This window comes from Bos taurus, chromosome 21 (genome assembly GCF_002263795.3).
Source record: "Bos taurus isolate L1 Dominette 01449 registration number 42190680 breed Hereford chromosome 21, ARS-UCD2.0, whole genome shotgun sequence".
Lineage (NCBI taxonomy): Eukaryota > Metazoa > Chordata > Mammalia > Artiodactyla > Bovidae > Bos > Bos taurus.
Window position 1 is genome coordinate 6,131,078 of NC_037348.1, and position 21,240 is coordinate 6,152,317.

The window sequence follows — 21,240 nt, forward strand, 5'->3', positions numbered from 1 at the left end:
GCATTCCAATCCCCTATAATGAAAAGGACATCTTTTGGGGGTGTTAGTTCTAAAAGGTCTTGTAGGTCTTCATTGAACCGTTCAACTTCAGCTTCTTTAGCGTTGCTGGTTAGGGCATAGTCTTGGATTACCCCAGTATTGAATGGTTTGCCTTGGAAACGAAGAGATCATTCTATTGTTTTTGAGATTGCATCCAAGTACTGCATTTCGGACTCTTTTGTTGACCATGATGGCTACTCCCATTTCTTCTAAGGGATTCTTGCCCACAGTAATAGATATAATGGTCATTTGAGTTAAATTCACCCATTCCAGTCCATTTTAGTTCGCTGATTCCTAGAATGTCTATGTTCACTCTTGCCATCTCCTGTTTGACCACTTCCAATTCCAGGTTCATATACAATATTGCTGTTTACAGCATTGGACCTTGCTTCTATCACCAGTCACATCCACAACTGGGTATTGTTTTTGCTTTGGCTCCATCCCTTCATTCTTTCTGGAGCTATTTCTCCTCTGATCTCCAGTAGCATATTGGACACCTACCAACCCGGGGAGTTCCCCTTTCAGTATCCTGTCATTTTGCCTTCTCATACTGTTCATGGGGTTCTCAAGGTAAGAATACTGAAGTGGTTTGCCATTCCCTTCTCCAGTGGCTCACATTCTGTCAGACCTCTCCACCATGACCCGCCCGTCTTGGGTGGCCCCACACGGCATCGCTTAGTTTCATTGAGTTAGACAAGGCTGTGGTCCATTTGATCAGATTGGCTAGTTTCCTGTGATTATAGTTTCAGTGTGTCTGCCCTCTGATACCCTCTTGCAACACCTACTGTCTTACTTGGGTTTCTCTTACCTTGGATGTGGGGTATCTCTTCAGGGCTGCTCCAGCAAAGTGCAGCTACTGCTCCTTACCTTGGACAAGGGGTATCTCCTCACAGCTGCCCCTCCTGACCTCGGGCGTGGGGTAGCTCGTCTTGGTCGCCGCCCCTGACCTTAGGCGAGGGGTAGCTTGCAGGAGACATAAGAGATGCAGGTTCAGTCCTTGGGGTGAAGAGGAAGAGGAATAGCAACCTGCTCCAATATTCTTGCCTGGAAAGTTTCATGGATAAAGGAGCCTGGCAGGCTATAGTCCATGCTGTCACAAGGAGTCCAACATGACTAAGCATGCACACACACAATTTCCAAGTACCTGGTGTGTCTTGTGCTGGTGGGAGGCACTCTCTTGCTGGGTGGACCGCCACTTGCCCAGCTGGCCACTGGGCAGGTCCACCGCCTTCTCCATCCTGCCCTGCCACCATGGAGAACCATGTCTGTCCTGTCTCATGTCGCCCAAGTTCCCGCTGTCCAGCTCCTCCCTGACCTCACTCAGCAGGCCTTCATCTTTCAGCTTTGCCATCTTTGTCTAACAAGTGAATTTGTTTTTTTCCAAGAGGTTTTTTTTCATCCCTCACAATTATGTTTGTCTCAGCCATTCCTGGAAAAAAGGACATTTTACTGCCTTAGGTTCATCTGAAGCAAGGAAAATTAGTGAAGCACAATTAGTCAATTGCTTCACAATTAGTGAAGCAGAGCAGCTCCCAAGGTTTTTGGTTTCAGGACCCCTTTCTTCTCTTAAAAACTATTACAGATCCCAAAGTGCATCTGCTTGTGTGAGTTATACCTATTGATGTCCACTGTACTAGAAATGGAAATTAAAATATAAGATTACACAAGCGCATATGTCATCAGCTATCAGAGCAATGATACCATCACAGAACATGTAGCCTCTGGGAAATGCCACTGGACGCTTGCGAGGAAATGAGAGTAAGAAATAAGACAAATAACATTTCATTATCATTGTGAAAGTGTTTGAAGTCAGAGATCCCTGACTTTGAGAACTCCTGAAATAGTGTAATAGACCTGATAGGGCTGGTCCGGGAGCATGTGAAGCTTGGATTTTACTTTTGCATCTGATTGGGACAGATTTTATTTTCTTGGGTTCCAGTATCACTATGGATGGTGACTGCAGCCATGAAATTAAAAGATGCTTGCTACTTGGAAAGAAAGCCATGCCAAACCTAGACAGTATATTAAAAAGCAGCGACATTATTTTGCCAACAAAGGTCCGTATAGTCAAAGCTACGTTTTTTCCATCTGTCATGTATGGATGTGAGAGTTGGACCATAAAGAAGACTGAACACCAAAGAATTTATGCTTTTGAATTGTGGTTCTGGAGAAATCCCTCGACACTCCTTTGGACTGCAAGGAGATCAAACCATTCAATCCTAAAAGAAATCAAACCTGAATATTCATTGGAAGGACTGATGCTGAAGCTCTAATACTTCGGCCATCTGATGCAGCAAGCTGACTCATTGGAAAAGATCCTGATGCTGGGAAAGATTGAAGACAAAAGGAGAAGCGAGAGGCAGAGGATGAGATGGTTGGAGGGTATCACCGACTCAATGGACATGAATTTGGGCAGACTCCGGGAGATAGTGGACAGGGAAGCCTGGCGTGCTGCAGTCCATGGAGTTGCAGAGTCGGACATGACTTAGTGACTGAACAACAATACTGATTTTTACTATACAGTCTTGGGTGAATTATGTGATCTCTCTCAAGTTTAGCATTCTTTAGTCTTCATCTCATCTACCTTTTAGTGTCGTTGTGAGAACCAAGCAACAACCCACAAAAGGAGCTACTTCATAAGCTTGTTGTAAAGAAGAAAATATGGCATCACACAAGTATGCTTAGCATGGTTCCTGAAACAAGATTAAGATATCAATACATGTTTGAGACACAAATGATACGAGATATGCCACCACACTTATGGCTTCCTTTGGGCCTGACAGATCTCATCATCTTATTTTTGTACTTCTTGTTTGGCCAAAATAATTAAGGATCAAGGAAATGCTCTCTACATTTAAGCACTTGGCTTTGTTGAACCAGCGGTAAATGAAACAAGTGGGAACAAGTCTCAACTGGCTCACTTTGTGGTTCAACTTTCTGAGTAATTGAACCCTACATTTTTCCTTAATCAAAACAAGCAATGAAGGAAAACCATCATGTAGCTCAGAAGCAGTGACAGTTTTCTGGAAACACTACTGGATTCAGGGTTCAAAGACCTATGTTACTGACTTGACTGTGTCACTGCTTGGCTGTGTGAACTGAGGAATGGCCTCCAGTTTAGTTCAGTTCAGTTGCTCATTCGTGTCCAACTCTTTGTGTTCCCATGGACTGCATCATACCAGGCCTCCCTGTCCATCACCAATTCCCAGAGCCTACCCAAACTCATTCCAAAGTCACTGGCATCAGTATAACCACCCAACCATCTTATCCTCTGTCATCCCCTTCTCCTCCTGCCCTCAATCTTTCCCAGCTTCAGGGTCTTTTCAAATGAGTCAGCTCTTTTCATCAGGTGGCCAGAGTATTGGAGTTTCAGCTTCAACATCAGTCCTTCCAATGAACACCCAGGACTGATCTCCTTTAGGATGGACTGGTTGCATCTCCTTGCAGTCCAAGGGACTCTCAAGAGTCCTCTCCAACACCACAGCTCAAAAGCATCAATTCTTCAGTGCTCAGCTTTCTTCACAGTCCAACTCTCACATCCATACATGACCATAGGAAAAACCATAGCCTTGACTAGATGAACCTTTGTTGGCAAAGTAATGTCTCTGCTTTTGAATATGCTATCTAGGTTGGTCATAACTTTCCTTCCAAGGAGTAAGCGTCTTTTAATTTCATGGCTGCAGTCACCATCTGCAGTGATTTTGGAGCCCCCCAAAATAAAGTCAGCCACTGTTTCCACTGTTTCCCCATCTATTTCCCATGAAGTGATGGGACCAGATGCCATGATCTTCATTTTCTGAATGTTGAGCTTTAAGCCAACTTTTTTACTCTCCACTTTCACTTTCATCAAGAGGCTCTTTAGTTCCTCTTCACTTTCTGCCATAAGGGTGGTGTCATCTGCATATCTGAGGTTATTGATATTTCTCCCAGCAATCTTGATTCCAGCTTGTGCTTCATCCAGCCCAGCAAAGTAGTAAACATATTCAGAACATCCCAGGTAGTTCAAATGGTGAAGAATCTGCCCACAGTGTGGGTGACCTGGGTTTGATCCCTGGGTTGGGAAGATTCTCTGGAGGAGGGCAGGGGAACACACTCCAGTATTCTTACCTGAAGAATCCCATGGACAGAGGAGCCTGGTTGGCTAGAGTCCATGGACTTACAAAGAGTTGGACATGACTAAGTGACTAATACACACACACACACACACACACACACACACACAGATAAACACACACAATATATACAAAAAGTAGGAAGACTGGCTTAATAAGCTCTGTATGCTATGTATTCATCACCAAATTTAATAATTATCAACTCAAGGCTGTCCTGTGTCATCTCTGCCCCCGTCCACTTCTCTCTGTTACCATATTTTTTGGATGTGGATATTTTTCTTTCAATTTTATTGTGATATATTTAACATACAGCACTGTATAAATTTAAAGTGTACAGTATAATGACTTAACTTACAAATGTTGTGAAATGATTACCACAGTCATTTTAGTTAACATCTGTCGTCTCATAGATACATAAAGGAAAAAGAAGAAAGAATTTCCTTGTGATGAAAACTTTTTGAACTTACTTTGTTAACAACTCTCAAATATACCATATAGCAGTGTAAATACAGTCATCATGTTATACATTACATTCACAGTACCAATTTAAGTAATAACTAGAAGTTTGTACCTTGTGATCACCTTCCTCCAGTTACTATTGAAGATCACATTTGAAGCAAATATCAGACATTGTATGATTCATTTGTAAGTATTTTAGTATGTATCTCTAAGTGATAAGAACTGTTTTAGATATTGTGTGTGTGAGTGTGTGTGCTCAGTCATGTCTGACTCTTTGTGACTCCATGGACTGTAGTCTACCAGGCTCCTCTGTCCATGGGATTTCCCAGGCAAGACTACTTGAGCGGATTGCCATTTCCTCCTCCAGTTGATCTTCCCAACCCAGAGGTCAAACCCACATCTGTTGAATCTCCTGCATTGGCAGGCATATTCTTTACCAGTATGCCACCTGGGAAGCCCATTTTAGATATTGTCATACCTTAAAAATGTACTTAATAGCAGCAAATATTCAATCAGTATTCAAATTTCCTTGATTGTCTTATACTTTTCTTTGTAGTTTGTTTATTTGAATCAGGATCTAAATAAGACCTGTGCATTACAATTGGTCTTTTAAGTGTCTCTTAATCTATATAGTTCCCTCTCCATACATGAGAAAAAAATATTCTTTTAAAATGTGCTTTTCAGAAACACGACTAAAGTCTAGCCACATAGAAACCTTTTCACTGGGATTAAATTTGGATGAAGTGAGTAATTAGATAACAGAATTATCAAACAGGTCAGTTTTCATTCCAGTCCCAAAGAAAGGCAATGCCAAAGAATGTTCCAACTACCGCACAATTGCACTTATTTCACACGCTAGCAAAGTAATGCTCAAAATTCTCCAAGCCAGGCTTCAACAGTATGTGAACCGTGAACTTCTATATGTTCAAGCTGGATTTAGAAAAGGCAGAGGAACCAGAGATCAAATTTCCAAATCCATTGGATCATCAAAAAGCAAGAGAGTTTCAGAAAAACATCTACTTTATTGACTACGCCGAAGCCTTTGACTGTGTGAATCACAACAAACTGTGCAACATTCTTAAAGATATGGGAATACCAGAACACCTGACCTGCTTCCTGAGAAATCAGTATGCAAGTCAAGAAGCAACAGTTAGAACCAGACATGGAAAACAGACTGGTTCCAAATTGGGAAAGGAGTACGTCAAGGCTGTATATTGTCACCCTTCTTATTTAACTTCTATGCAGAGTACATCATGCAAAATGTTGGGCTGGATGAAGCACAAACTGGAATTAAGATTGCCAGGTGAAATATCAGTAACTTCAGATATGCATATGATACCACCCTTATGGCAGAGAGCAAAGAACTAAAGAGTTTCTTGATGAAAGTGAAAGAGGAGAGTCAAAAAGTTGACTTAAAACTCAACATTCAAAAAAATTGAGATCATGGCATCCAGTCCCATCACTTCATGGCAAATAGACAGGAAAACAATGGAAACAGTGAGAAACTTTATTTTCTTGGGCTCCAAAATCACTGCAGATGGTAACCACAGCCATGAAATTAAGAGACGCTTGCTTCTTGCAAGAAAACTACAACCAACCTAGACAGCATATTAAAAAAAGAGACATTACTTTCCCAACAAAGGTCCATCTAGTCAAAGCTATGGTTTTTCCGGTAGTCATGTATGGATGTGAGAGTTGGACTATAAAGAAAGCTGAGTGCCGAAGAATTAATGCTTTTGAACTGTGGTGTTGGAGAAGACTCTTGAGAGTCCCCTTGGACTGCAAGGAGAACGAACCAGTCAATCCTAAAGATCAGTTCTGAATATTCATTAGAAGAACTGATGCTGAAGCTGCAGCTCTAGTACTTTGGCCACCTGATGCAAAGAACTGACTCATTTGAAAAGACCCTGATGCCGGGAAAGATTGAAGGCAGGAGAAGAAGGGGACAACAGAGGATGAGATAGTTAGATGGCATCACCAACTCAATGGATGTGAGTTTGTGCAAACTCCAGGAGTTAGTGATGGACAGGGAGGCCTGGCGTGTTGCAGTCCATGGGGTCCCAAAGCATCAGACATGACTGAGTGACTGCACTAAACTGAATTGATTATCAAACGTCATTTATTGTGTGTCAGGAACTAGGCTAGGCTTATTAGTAATAACAATAGCTAACACTGGTTGCTTACTTCATACCAGGCACTATATCATAATTTTTCATATTTTTACATTTGGAGGTAAGTTTGTTATTTTCATCTTATGGATGAAGAAATTAAGGCTACTTGAATTAAGTGACATACTTGAACTTTTAGCCATCCAACAAGTGGCAGAATCAGGATATTAACTTAGATTTTTCTGACTCCAGAATGTGCATTCTTTCTAAACTGTTATCCAAAATGTTTTTCTCCTCAGATGTCAGTCACCTTAACAAGTGTTTTATTTCTTTTGGCAGCTGGCGATTTACATTTTACCTAATTATTACCATTGCTGGAATTGCATTTCTTTATGATGTAAGTTTTCTTTCTGATATATCTTTGACTGTAATTTGTCTTTAATTTTAAAAATTCCTGCTTACGAATCCCTTGAGATATACTTTCAATAAGGTAACCAGCTTTTAATCCTCTACTCACTCTAATCACTTGTTTATGAACTTTCATTACTTGCCCATCAGAAATCAAATATCTCCTTATCATATTCCCTTTGCATTGTCTGTTAAAATAATTATTAAATGATTATCTCATTAAGTGATATATAAAATTAATAGTAAATTGTTAACAGAAAAAAGATAACTAGCTTTTGGAGATGTCTCTAAAGATTCTTTTAAGATTTCTCTTAAGATATTTTATTGCTATGAATATTTCAAGATTTTTTATTGCTACAGAAGCAGTAATCTAATTGGTCCAGAAACAATTTCATTAGAAGAGCACTTGTTTGAAATAAATAATTTCCTTTGAGAATCAGGACTATTATCGATCCCAGACTCACTAGAACTCTTGCATGTCACAGAGGTATTGTATAAGAACAAGTAGAAATACCTGCGGAAGGAGGGATATACTGCTGGGGGAGCAGGAATGTGATGAAAATATCTTACTGTGCATGTTTCCTCCCTATCAGAGACATCAGGAAGGGCTTAGGTTTCTGCTGAAATCAGCCTTTGACTCTGAACAGTTTCTCTTGGTTCCTTGCTTTTTCAGAAACCTTGGGTATATGACCTGTGGGAAGTTTGGAAGGGCTATCCCAGACAGGTAAGTCCTTCTGATGTAGTCCCTCCCCTCCTCAGCAGCTTGCCCCCTGAGTTAGGTCTGAGTCCCTTCCTGCTCTGTGTCCACTTTCATGCAGTCCTTGGCACTTTGTCCACTGGAGCTTACTCATTCTTATTCGTTATTTAGCCATCACTTGTCTCATTCCTTTACTGTTTATGGTTAATGTAATTATGTATTTGAATTTAAATTTACCATCTTACTATTTATTTTCTACTTGTATCACTGGATTCATTTCCTTTTTTGGTACTCTCTTATTACTTTTTTTATAGGACAGTGAAGTTTTTAAAATTATTACTCTATTTCTTCCCTAATATTAGCTTTTCAGTTATACAGGCACTAGTGGTAAAGAACCTGCCTGTCAGTGAAGGAGATAAGAGACATGGGTTCAGTCCCTGGGTTAGGATGATTCCCCTGGAGGAGGGCATGGCAACCTACTCCAATATTCTTGCCTGGACCATTCTTACCATGGATAGAGGAGCCTGGCAGACTACAGTCCATAGAGTCTGAAAGAGTCAGACACGACTGAAGTGACTTAGCATGCATGCACACATTCATTTTCAGTAGTTTTTCAAGAGATTACCTTTTGCATTCTTCAATTCTTAGAGTCTGATACAAATTAATGCTCTTACCTCTTTCCAGTCAGTGAAAGGTCATCAGACTATGCTTGTCTCCTCCTTCAAATATTTAAAAGCCTACAAGTCACTACTATAATTGATTTGTAAATGTCAACTTGCCCTTTCCTTGATATTATTTGGCATCTTGCATTTCCACACTTTGAACTGGCATTATTATCCTTATGGCTGAAGAAGCCCCTTTGGTTTGCTTGTCTGGAAATGTCATCATTTTACCCTATTTTTTAAAAGGAGTTTTGCTGGGCATAGAATTCTGGGTTACTAGTTATTTTCTTTGAGCACTTTAAAAATGTCATTCCATTGTCTTCTGGATCCCCTCAGTTTCTTTAATTCAGTTGTCCATTTTATTTTTGCTTCTTTGAATGATGTCTTTTTATTCCTCTGTTTTAAACATTTTGTATTTGTCTTTCAGCTGTATGATTGTGATAGGCATAAATGTCGTCGTCTTTGAATTTATCCTGCTTATTGTCCATAGTAATTCTTGAATATGTAGCTTAATGTCTTAAATCCATTTTGAAAAATTCTTAGCTGTTGCTTCTGTTCTTTTTTCTCTCTCCTCTCTTTCTGGAATTTCAGTTTACAAGTGAGCTAATATGCTAGACTTTTACACTAGGTCCCAAATCTCTTACATGCTTTTTCTCATATTTTCTATCCTCTAACTCACTGCTTCAGTCTATAGGAACACAGTTCTCCACAGATCTCTTGCATTTCTGCATGTCATATGAAGTGAAACATAGGCTGACTTTTGTTCTGTATTGTCTTTTGAAGGATGTTTGTATGCCAAACAAGCTTGGAAGATGGAGGCAGTCTCTCCTCTGGAACAATAGATATACATGTTATTGTCCATTATGGAAGATTAAGGTTCCCTATTTCAGGGTTCCTCTCTGGTAACAAAACCCACTGCATGTGCAAATGTCAGTTCAGTTCAGTTACTCAGTTGTGTCCAACTCTTTGGACCTCATGGACTGCAGCACGCCAGGCCTCCCTGTCTATCACCAACTCCCGGGGCTTACTCAAATTCATGTCCATCAAGTCAGTGATGCCATCCAACCATCTCATCCTCTGTTGTCCCCTTCTCCTCCCGCTTTCAATCTTTCCCAGCATCAGGGTCTTTTCTAGCGAGTCAGTTCTTCACATCAGGTGGCCAAAGTATTGGAGCTTTAGCTTCAGCATCAGTCCTTCCAGTGAATATACAGGACTGATTTCCTTTAGGATAGACTAGTTGGATCTCCTTGCAGTCCAAGGACTATCAAGAGTCTTATTCAACACTACAGTTCAAAAGCATCAATTCTTCGGCACTCAGCTTTCTTTATAGTCCAACTCTCAACATCCATACATGACTACTGGAAAAAGCATAGCTTTGACTAGACGGACCTTTGTTGGGAAAGTAATGTCTCTGTTTTTTAATATGCTGTCTAGGTTGATCATAGCTTTTCTTCCAAGTAGCAAGCATCTTTTAATTTCATGGCTGCAGTCGCCATCTCCAGTGATTTTGGAGCCCCCAAGATAGTCTGTCACTGTTTCCATTGTTTCCCCATTTATTTGCCATGAAATGATTGGACTGGATGCCATGATCTTAGTTTTCTGAATGTTGAGCTTTAAGCCAACTTTTTGACTCTCCTCTTTCACTTTCATCAAGGGGCTCTTTAGTTCCTCTTCACTTTCTGCCATATGGGTGGTGTCATCTGCATACATGAGGTTATTGATATTTCTCCTGGCAATCTTGATTCCAGCTGTACTTCATCCAGCCTGACATTTCACATGATGTACTATGCATTTAAGTTAAATAAGCAGGGTGACAATATACAGCTTGATGATATACTCCTTTCCCAATTTGGAACCAGTCTTATTCCATGTCCAGTTCTAACTGTTGCTTCTTGACCTGCATACAGGTTTCTCAAGAGGTAGGTCAGGTGGTCTGGTATTCCCATCTCTTCAAGAATTTTCCAGTTTATTGTGATCCACACAGTCAAAGGCTTTGGCATAGTCAATAAAGCAGTAGATGTTTTTCTGGAACGCTCTTGCTTTTTTGATGATCCAATTGGTGTTGGCAATTTGATCTCTGGCTCCTCTCCCTTTTCTAAATGCAACTTGAACATCTGAAAGTTCTCAGTTCATGTACAGTTGAAGCCTGGCTTGGAGAGTTTTTAATATTATTTTGATAGTGTGTCAGAGAGTACAATTGTACAGTAGTTAGAACATTCTTTGGCATTGCCTTTCTTTGGGATTGGAATGAAACCTGACCTTTTCCAGTCCTGTGGCCACTGCTGAGTTTTCCAAATTTGCTGGCATATTGAGTGCAGCACTTTCACAGCATCATCTTTTAGGATTTGAAATAGCTCAACTGGAATTCCATCATTTCCAGTAGCTTTGTTCGTAGTGATGTTTCCTGAGGCCCACTTGACTTAGCATTCTAGGATGTCTGACTCTAGGTGAGTGATCACACCATCGTTGTTATCTGAGTTTTGAAGATCTTTTTTGTGTAGTTTTGTGTATTCTTACCACCTCTTCTTAATATCTTCTCCTTCTGTTGGGTCCATACCATTTCTGTCCTTTGTTGTGCTCATCTTTGCATGAACTGACCCTTTTGTTTAGCCGTGGGAATTGGAATGGGAGATCTGGCCCAAATATTGTTATTCTGGCAACTGTAGTACTGTGAACAGTAAACTATCCTTTATCTCTGACCCAGGAGTCTCATATATCCTACCAGCATTCATGGAACTGTGGCAAGATAACTTGCAAGTAGGGTAAAATCTCAGACACTTCACAGCTCTGGATATTTTCTACTTCATATCCTCCAGATCACTAGTACATTTTTCAGCAGTGTCTAATCTACTCTGAAGCACATCCTTTGAGTTCTCAATTTTAATTATGGTATTTTTCAGTTCTCAACTTTTCACTTAATTCTTTTCCATGGATTCCAGTTCTCTTATAAAAATTCTCACTAATTTTTAAAAATAACCTTAAAAACCTAGTTAATTTTAAAAGTCATTTGAAAGTCATAGCCTGATAAATCCAATACCTTGATCACCTGTTTTCTTTCTTATCCCTGTTTCCTTTTGCTTGATAACTTTTGGTTGAATGATAGACACTGCATATGAAAAATTATACTTAGGAATGATATTATCTACCTCCTGAGTGGACTTATTTTTGCTTCTGTAAAGCAGTTAGAGTTGAGACAGATCATCTTAAGTTTTATATGTTTTGAAGTGATTTTATGTGAATTCCAGTCTTTGTAAGGGCAGATATATTTATAACTCATCTGTATTTCTAGGGCATTCTCTTACAGTGGTTTTAAATAAAAGCTTATAGTATTTACAAGGACTCCTTTTCCTTGGCTGGCCCTGAACATCAGTTTGCTTCATTGCACTGTGAGATTACCAAAAGTCCTACTTAACTTCTGCTTAGGAATCTGAGCTGGTGTTTTCTAGAAACTCTCTTTCATTTGTTTCAGTTGCACATTTTCTATGTTTGAAATAACATTGTGTTTGAATATCTAGATATTTTCTCTTCACTATATTTTTAAGATAAAGGAATGTTTATACCTCAGAGAATATAGAGTGTATAGAGTCTCTGGGCTCTATAATGCTTGTAAATCAGCAAACACGGACTTTATGCTATACATAAGTGTGGTTTTCTTTGAAATTATCCTGTGTAGGGTCTGTAGTATTTCTTGAATTAAGGATGCAGTAGAAATAAAAGATTCCATTTAATGCATTTTTCTTCTCTTTGAAATCTTGGCTCCATGGGATGCTTCAAGATGCTTTGGTTGTTCCCTGTTACCTTCAAACAGATATTAACTGTACTTTTCCATATTTTTAAAGTAGTTCTCACTAGGAGGGTTAGTCTCATACAGACTTGTTTGTCATAGAAGAAAGCAGAAGTTCTTTCTTTTATGGCCTTATCAAGGATGATGAGTTGATCAGAAATCTATTCCATTTAATGTATTAGCCTTACTCTTCACCTCTCAGGTGTGTCAGTTTATGCTGATGCATAATAAATCATCACCAAAACTTAGTACCTTAAAAACAACAACCACTTATTTGCTTATGATATGGATTAGCAATTTGGGCTAGGCACAGCCAAGCAGTTCTTTTCCATGTGGTGTTAACTGAATTCATTAATGTATTTTCAGTTAGTTCACAGGCTGGTTAGGGGATAGCTCATGTGCCCTCATTTGTATTTTTGTCAGTGGACATCTTGATTCTCTACTTTGTGGCCTCCGATAGGGTAGCTCAGGTTTCTTGTTGTTCAGTTGCCCAGTCGTGTCTGATGTTTTGAGACCCCTTGCACTGCAGCACACCAGGTCTCCCTGTCCCTCACCATCTCCCAAAGTTTGCCCAAGTTCATGTCCACTGCATTGGTGATGCCATCCAGCCATCTCATCCTCGGACACCCTCTTCTCCTTCTGCCCTCAGTCTTTCCCAGCAACAGGGTCTTTTCCAATGAGTTGACTGTTTGTACCAGATGACAAAAATACTGGATGCTTCAGCATCAGTCCTTCCAATGAATATTCAGGGTTGATTTCCCTTAAGATTGACTGGTTTGGTCTCCTTGCTGTTCAAGGGATTTTCAGGAGTCTTCTCTAGCACTAGAGTTCAAAGGCATCAATTCTTTGGCACTCTGTCTTCTGTATGGTCAAGTTCTCAAAACCATATATGACCACTGGGAAGACCATAGCATTGACCACGTGGACTTTTGACAGCAGAATAATGTCTCTGCTTTTCAACACACTGTCTAGGTTTCTCATAACTTTCCTGCCAAGAAGCAACTGTCTTCTGTTTTCATGGCTGTAGTCACCATTCTCAGTGATTTTAGAGCCCAAGAAGAGGAAATCTGTCACTATTTCCACCTTTTCCCCTTCTATTTGCCATGAAGTAATTGGGCCGGATGCCATGATCTTCGTTTTTTTAATATTTAGTTTTAAGCTGGTTCTTTCACTCTCCTCCTTCACCCTCATCAAGAGGCTCTTTAATTTCTCTTCACTTTTTGCCATTAGAGTGGTATCATCCACATGTCTGAAATTGTTGATGTTTCTCCCACCTACCTAATTCCAACTTGTAACTCATCCAACCTGGCATTTCTCATGATGGGCTCAGCATATAGGTTAAGCAAACGGGGTGACAACAGACATCCCTGTGGTACTCCTTTCTAAATCTTGAACCAATCAGTTGTTCCATACAGGGTTCTAACTGTTTCTTCTTGACCTGCATACAGGTTTCTCAGGAGACAGGTAAGATGGTCTGGCATTCCCATCTCTTTAACAGCTTTCTGCAGTTGTTATGATCCACACAGTCAAAGGCTTTAGCCTCAGGTTTCTTACTTGGTACTTATGAGGTCTCTGATTGCATCATATTTGCTATATCACCTTGACCAATGCCCAGAATTCAAATTCTTGGTCATATTGGAGGTGACTGTACCAGGACATGAATATGAGGTGAGATTCATTGAGGGCATTAATGTTACAACCCATCACACCAAGTAATATAATGTCTCAGCTTATCTAAAAGAAGCACACCACCCCTTACTTTAAAGAAAACTCTAGCTGTAGGAATTTCATTCTGTTTTTTAGGAGACCTTTTTAGACTACCTAAATAATTATATATATTTTACTACTGTCCCATTTGAGAATGGGCCAATTTGGGTCACCAGCTTGTCACCAGAAAAGAGGTTAGGACATCAGATTTGAGTAGTACTCAATAAACATAAAACAAGATATTTTGTTGAGCCAGCAAAACAACTTTTCCATCTAATTTAACTCTCAATCAACTAAAAGAATGCAGTTACACCTGTGGTAGTTTTATTAAATTTTAAACAAAATATTTAACTTGATTTTGGAATTCTTGTCTCCCTTTTTAGAAAGAAAATGCCTCAAAATATTGTCTCTAATTCCTTTTCAGAAGTTGAAATGTAAAACATTATTATTTGAGAGGAATTTGTGGTATATAAGCTTCCCTGGTGGCTCAGCTGGTATCAGAATCCAGCTGAGAATCCCCCTGCAGTGTGGGAGAATTGGGTTTGATCCCTGGGTTGGGAAGATCCCCTGGAGAAGGGAAAGGCTAACCACTCCAGCTTTCTGGCCTGGAGAATTCCATGGACTGTATAGCCAAATAGGTATAAACAATATTTTTAATCCTTAAAATGAGTTGTTTATATGGTGGCATTAAAGTAGTGAATACTCTTGTTTTCCTCAGCCCTTGCTGCCATCCCAGTACTGGTACTACATTTTGGAGATGAGTTTTTATTGGTCTCTCTTATTTAGCCTTGGCTCTGATATCAAGAGAAAGGTAAGTGTCTTATTTACAAAGCTGCTTTATCCATTTTTTTCAAAAATGTTCATCCCCCTTCCCCAAATCCTAATCTTTAAATTATATTTTTTGTGTTCTTAGTTTTAGTTGATAAGTTTTTGTTTTTTTTTTTTACTTTTATAGCACATAGAATAGTGCAAATATGCTTGTTATTTTGTGACTTGATCAGTATTTGTAGTGAAATATTATAAAAACTTTAACTTTGAAGTTCCACTCTTGTTCCACGAGAAAAGGACTCTCCTTTACGATGTCTGTTCCTTTCTCTTGGTTTGGGAATGTAGTGTTCTGCGGTGCAAAGACGAAAAGTGCTGGTAGTTTTAACTCTAGAACTGTATCTTTTAGTTGATTACAGACTACTTTATTCTTTCATGTATTCAGTGACTTTGAAAACATTTTTTTTTTGCTTTAATTTATCCAAGATTCTTGTTAGGAAATACTGCTTCAGGCACTATTAGCTTTGCTTTATTTGCAGGGAAACTGAGTCACAGGCATGCTAAATGCATCCTCTGAGGTCACAAAGTAAGGTATTTTTAGGAACTGTTTGGTTGCTACTGATTCCTGTTTGCTGGTACAGAAAATCATATTAGACTCTCAGTGCAGGCACAGATTTCCTCGTGTACACTAGCAGTACAGGGCAAATGACAGATACTCTTGGCGTGTACTTTATATTTTATGCTCTATATAAAACATCAATTTGTAGCAAAATTCGTATGATAAATAAAATTCGGTGGAATTCGTATTAAGGAGCTAAAACTAAGCTGGCTTGACTAAATGATGTTTAAATGATGGTGTACATTATCTACCACTAAGGGGCACAGTCATCTGCTCAACTGAAGATCTAAAAAGAAACTTACAGAATAAACCATGAGAACATAGTGTGGAAACTCTGATTGAAATGATTTCCTTTTCGAGAAAACTTGATCACTATAGTTTAATTATTATTAACTTAGTTTAGGCTATGAATATATCAAATTTTAATTGAGGCATTTTCTCAAGGGATAGAATTGAAAATAATCATTATTTAGAAGGTATTAATAGACAGACTCAGATAGGATGACCCCATAATCATCCTTTTCCCACTTTTGAGCCTTTGATTTTTTTCAATAGTCGCTTTCTCTTTATTATGTACAGGTTTATAGCACCTTTCAAAAAATTAAATGTAGGTATACATCATATATTTAAAAATACATACTTTCAGAGACAAAAAACTTAAGAATTGGGTAAAGCACAGGCTCTGAAGTCACACTGTCTAAGTGTAGATCCCGTTTTCACCACTCATTAACATTTCAAGCTAGTTGATTATATTCACTAAACTTAATCTCCTCATATATAGAGTTAAAAATAGTTTCTATCTCCTCCAGTTGTTGTGAGGATTAAACAAGTTAATCCATTTAAATCACTTTCTGGTATATAGAAAGTACTCAATAAATTAGGCTGGTATTGTTATTTTATTTTATTTTTTTTACTTTGGCTACAAGGAAACTGAAATTTTATGTTTTTTTAAAAACATTAAAAAAAATTTTTTTAAATGCAAAGTCAAGTGGGCTTTAGGAAGCATTACCACCAACAAAGCTAGTGGAGGTGATGAAATTCCGGTCGAACTATTTCAAATCCTAAAAGATGATGTTGTGAAAGTGCTGCACTCAGTATGCCAGCAAATTTGGAAAACTCAGCAGTGGCTACAGGACTGGAAAAGGTCAGGTTTCATTCCAATCCCAAAGAAAGGCAATGCCAAAGAATGTTCCAACTATCACACGATTGCACTCATTTTACATGCTAGCAAAGTAATGCTCAAAATTCTCCAAGCCAGGCTTCAGCAATATGTGAACCAGGAACTTCCAGATGTCCAAGCTGGTTTTAGAAAAGGCAGAGGAACCAGAGATCAAATTGCCAACATCCATGGATCATCAAAAAAGCAAGAGAGTTCCAGAAAAACATCTACTTCTGCTTTATTAACTATGCCAAAGCCTTTGACTATGTGGATCATAACAAACTATGGAAAATTCTTGAAGAGATAGGAATACCAGACTGCCTTACCTGCTTCCTGAGAAATCTGTATGTAGGTCAAGCAACAGTTAGAAACAGACATGGAACAACAGATTGGTTCGTAATCAGAAAAGGAATACGTCAAGGCTGTATATTGTCACCCTGCTTATTTAACTTCTGTGCAGAGTACATCACGTGAAATGTCAGGCTGGATGAAGCACAAGCTGGAATCAAGATTGCCGGGAGAAATGTCAGTAACCTCAGACATATAGATGATACAACTCTAAAGGCAGAAAGTGAAGAGGAACTAAAGAGCCTCTTGATGAAAGTGAAAAAGGAGACTGAAAAAGCTTGCATAAAACTCAACATTCAAAAAAATTAAGATCATGACATCTGGTCGCATCACTTCATTGCAAATAGATGGGGAAATGATGAAAACAGTGACAGACTTTATTTTCTTGGGCTCCAAAATCACTGCAGATGGTGAGTGCATCCATGAAATTAAAAGATACTTGCTCCTTGCAAGAAAAGCTATGATCAACCTATTAAAGCAGCATATTAAAGAGCAGAAACATTACTTTGCTGACAAAGGTCCTGTATAGTCAAAGCTATGCTCTTTCCAGTAGGCATGTATGGATGTGAGCTTTCTTTCTATAAAGAAAGCTGAGCGCCAAAGAATTGATGCTTTTGAACTGTGGTGTTGAAGACTCTTGAGAGTCTCTTGGACTGTATGGAGATCAAACTAGTCAATCCTAAAGGAAATCAGTCCTGAATATTCATTGGAAAGACTGATGCTGAAGCTGAAACTCCAATACTTTGACCACCTGATGCAAAGAACTGACTTATTGGAAAAGACCCTGATGCCAGGAAAGATTGAAGGCGAGAGCAGAAGGGAACGACAGAGGATGAGATGGTTGGATGGCATCACCAACTCGACAGAAATGAGTTTGTGCAAGCTCCGGGAGTTGGTAATGAATAGAGAAGCCTGGTGTGCTGCAGTTCATGGTGTCACAAAGAGTCAGACATGACTGAGCTACTGAACTGAAAAACATTTTAATGAAGATATGCACATACCGTACAACTCTTCTGTCTAAATACATAATACAATGGTTTTTATAGTATATTCACAGGATTCTGCAATCATCACTACAGTCAATTCTATTTCCATCAGCTCAGATAGAAATTCTGTACCCTTGAGCGGTTGCTCCCCATTTCTTCTAACCTGTACAGACCCAGGCAGGTGCTAACCTATTTTTTGTGTCTATGCATTTGCCTCTTTCGGATATTTTATATAAATGTAGTCATACAATATATTTTTTTTTGTATTAGGTTGATGCAAAAGAAATTGTGGTTTTGCATTGTTGAACTTTCCCATTTGATATTGGAATACATTCTTAAATAAATTGTGATAATATTATACATCATTTTAATGCACATTACTCACTCTATTTTTTTTGCTAATGACTTATTACTTGCTGTTTATTTTATATTTTAGACTAGGGATGTTAGGCAAAAAGCAAATTTGAGCATTTTTCTTATTCAAGTTCAAAATGAGTCGTAAAGCAGCAAAGACAGCTCGCAACATCAATGACACATGTGGCCCAGGAAACTGCTGACAAACCTTCAGTGCAGCAGTGGTTAAAGAAGTTTTGCAAAGGAGACGAGAGCCTTGCACATGAGCGCAGTGGCCGGCCATCAGAATGTGACAAAGACCAACTGAAAGCAGTCATTGAAGGTGATCCTCTTACAACTACTTGAGAAGTTGCCAGAAAACTCAGTGTCAACCACTCTGTGGTCTTCTGGCATTTGAGACAAATTGGAAAGGTGAAAAAGCTTGATAAGTGGGTGCCTCATGAACTGACTGAAAAATATTTTTTTTAATCATTGTTTTCAAGTGTCATCTTCTCTTATTCTACACAACAACAGTGAACCATTTATTGATCAGTTTGTGACAAGTTATAAAAAGTGGATTTTATATGACAACCAGAAGTGACAGGCTCAGTGGTTGGACTGAGAAGAAGCCCCAGATCACTTCCCAAAGCCAAACTTGCACCAAAAGAAGTTATGGTCACTGTTTGGTGGTCTGCTGCCTGTCCGATCTACAGCTTTCTGAATCTGAACAAAACTATTACATCTGAGAAGTATGCTCAGCAACCTAATGAGATGCATCGAAAACTGCAATGACTGTATCTGACATTGGTCAACAGAAAGGGGCCAATACTTCTCCATGACAAGGCCAAACTGAATGTCGCACAACCAATGCTTCTAAAGATTAACAAATTTGGTTATGAAGTTTTGCCTCATCCATGGTATTCTCCTGACCTCTCGCCAACTGACTAACACATCTTCAAGCATCTCAACAACTTTTTGCAGGCAAAATGCTTCTGCAACCAGCAGGAGGCAGGAAATGCTTTCCAAGAGTTTGACGAATTGAAGCACGGATTTTTATGCTACAAGAATAAACAAACTTATTTTTCACTGGCAAAAATGTGTTGATTGTAATGGTTCCTATTTTGATTAATAAAGATGTGTTTGAGCCTAGTTATAATGATTTAAAATTCACAAAAACCGGGGGGGGGGGGGAGGAGCCAAGATGGCAGAGGAGTAGGACGGGGAGAACACTTTCTCCCCCACAAATTCATCAAAAGAGCATTTAAACGTCGAGTAAATTCCACAAAACAACTTCTGAATGCCGGCAGAGGACATCAGGCACCCAGAAAAGCAACCCAACTCTTCGAAAGGAGAGAGAAGAAATACAGCTCCACCCACCAGAACACCGACACAAGCTTCCCTAACCAGGAAACCTCAACAAGCCACCTGTACAAACCCACGCACAGCGAGGAAACGCCACAATAAAGAGAACTCCACAAACTGCCAGAATACAGAAAGGACACCCCAAACTCAGCAATTTAAACAAGATGAAGAGACAGAGGAATACTCAGCAGATAAAGGAACAGAATAAATGCCCACCAAACCAAACAAAAGAGGAAGAGATAGGGAATCTACCGGATAAAGAATTCCGAATAATGATAGTGAAATTGATCCAAAATCTTGAAACTAAAATGGAATCACAGATAAATAGCCTGGAGACAAGGATTGAGAAGATGCAAGAAAGGTTTAACAAGGACCTAGAAGAAATAAAAAAGAGTCAATATATAATGAATAATGCAATAAATGAAATTAAAAACACTCTGGAGGCAACAAATAGTAGAATAACAGAGGCAAAAGATAGGATTAGTGAATTAGAAGATAGAATGGTAGAAATAAATGAATCAGAGAGGATAAAAGAAAAACGAATTAAAAGAAATGAGGACAATCTCAGAGACCTCCAGGACAATATTAAACGCTACAACATTCGAATAATAGGGGTTCCAGAAGAAGAAGACAAAAAGAAAGACCATGAGAAAATACTTGAGGAGATAATAGTGGAAAACTTCCCTAAAATGGGGAAGGAAATAATCACCCAAGTCCAAGAAACCCAGAGAGTCCCAAACAGGATAAACCCAAGGAGAAACACCCCAAGACACATATTAATCAAATTAACAAAGATCAAACACAAAGAACAAATATTAAAAGCAGCAAGGGAAAAACAACAAATAACACACAAGGGAATTCCCATAAGGATAACAGCTGATCTCTCAATAGAAACTCTTCAAGCCAGGAGGGAATGGCAAGACATACTTAAAATGATGAAAGAAAATAACCTACAGCCCAGATTATTGTACCCAGCAAGGATCTCATTCAAGTATGAAGGAGAAATCAAAAGCTTTTCAGACAAGCAAAAGCTGAGAGAATTCTGCACCACCAAACCAGCTCTCCAACAAATACTAAAGGATATTCTCTAGACAGGAAACACAAAAACAGTGTATAAACTCGAACCCAAAACAATAAAGTAAATGGCAACGGGATCATACTTATCAGTAATTACCTTAAACGTAAATGGGTTGAATGCCCCAACCAAAAGACAAAGACTGGCTGAATGGATACAAAAACAAGACCCCTACATATGTTGTCTACAAGAGACCCACCTCAAAACAGAGGACACATACAGACTGAAAGTGAAGGGCTGGAAAAAGATTTTCCATGCAAATAGGGACCAAAAGAAAGCAGGAGTAGCAATACTCATATCAGATAAAATAGACTTTAAAACAAAGGCTGTGAAAAGAGACAAAGAAGGTCACTACATAATGATCAAAGGATCAATCCAAGAAGAAGATATAACAATTATAAATATATATGCACCCAACACGGGAGCACCGCAGTATGTAAGACAAATGCTAACAAGTATGAAAGGAGAAATTAACAATAACACAATAATAGTGGGAGACTTTAATACCCCACTTACACCTATGGATAGATCAACTAAACAGAAAATTAGCAAGGAAACACAAACTTTAAACAATACAATAGACCAGTTAGACCTAATTGATATCTATAGGATATTTC

At 38.9% G+C, this 21,240-nt stretch overlaps 1 protein-coding gene across 2 annotated transcripts in view; it reads left to right on the forward strand.

Moving 5' to 3' along the window:
• The window catches only part of CERS3 (ceramide synthase 3), a 170,185-nt gene that overhangs the window by 62,130 nt on the left and 86,815 nt on the right, over positions 1-21,240 (forward strand). For both annotated transcript variants that reach the window (XM_059879159.1, NM_001099389.1), the window contains 3 exon segments: positions 7,058-7,115; positions 7,800-7,850; positions 14,695-14,787. In XM_059879159.1, the coding sequence (XP_059735142.1) occupies positions 7,058-7,115; positions 7,800-7,850; positions 14,695-14,787 (202 nt within the window).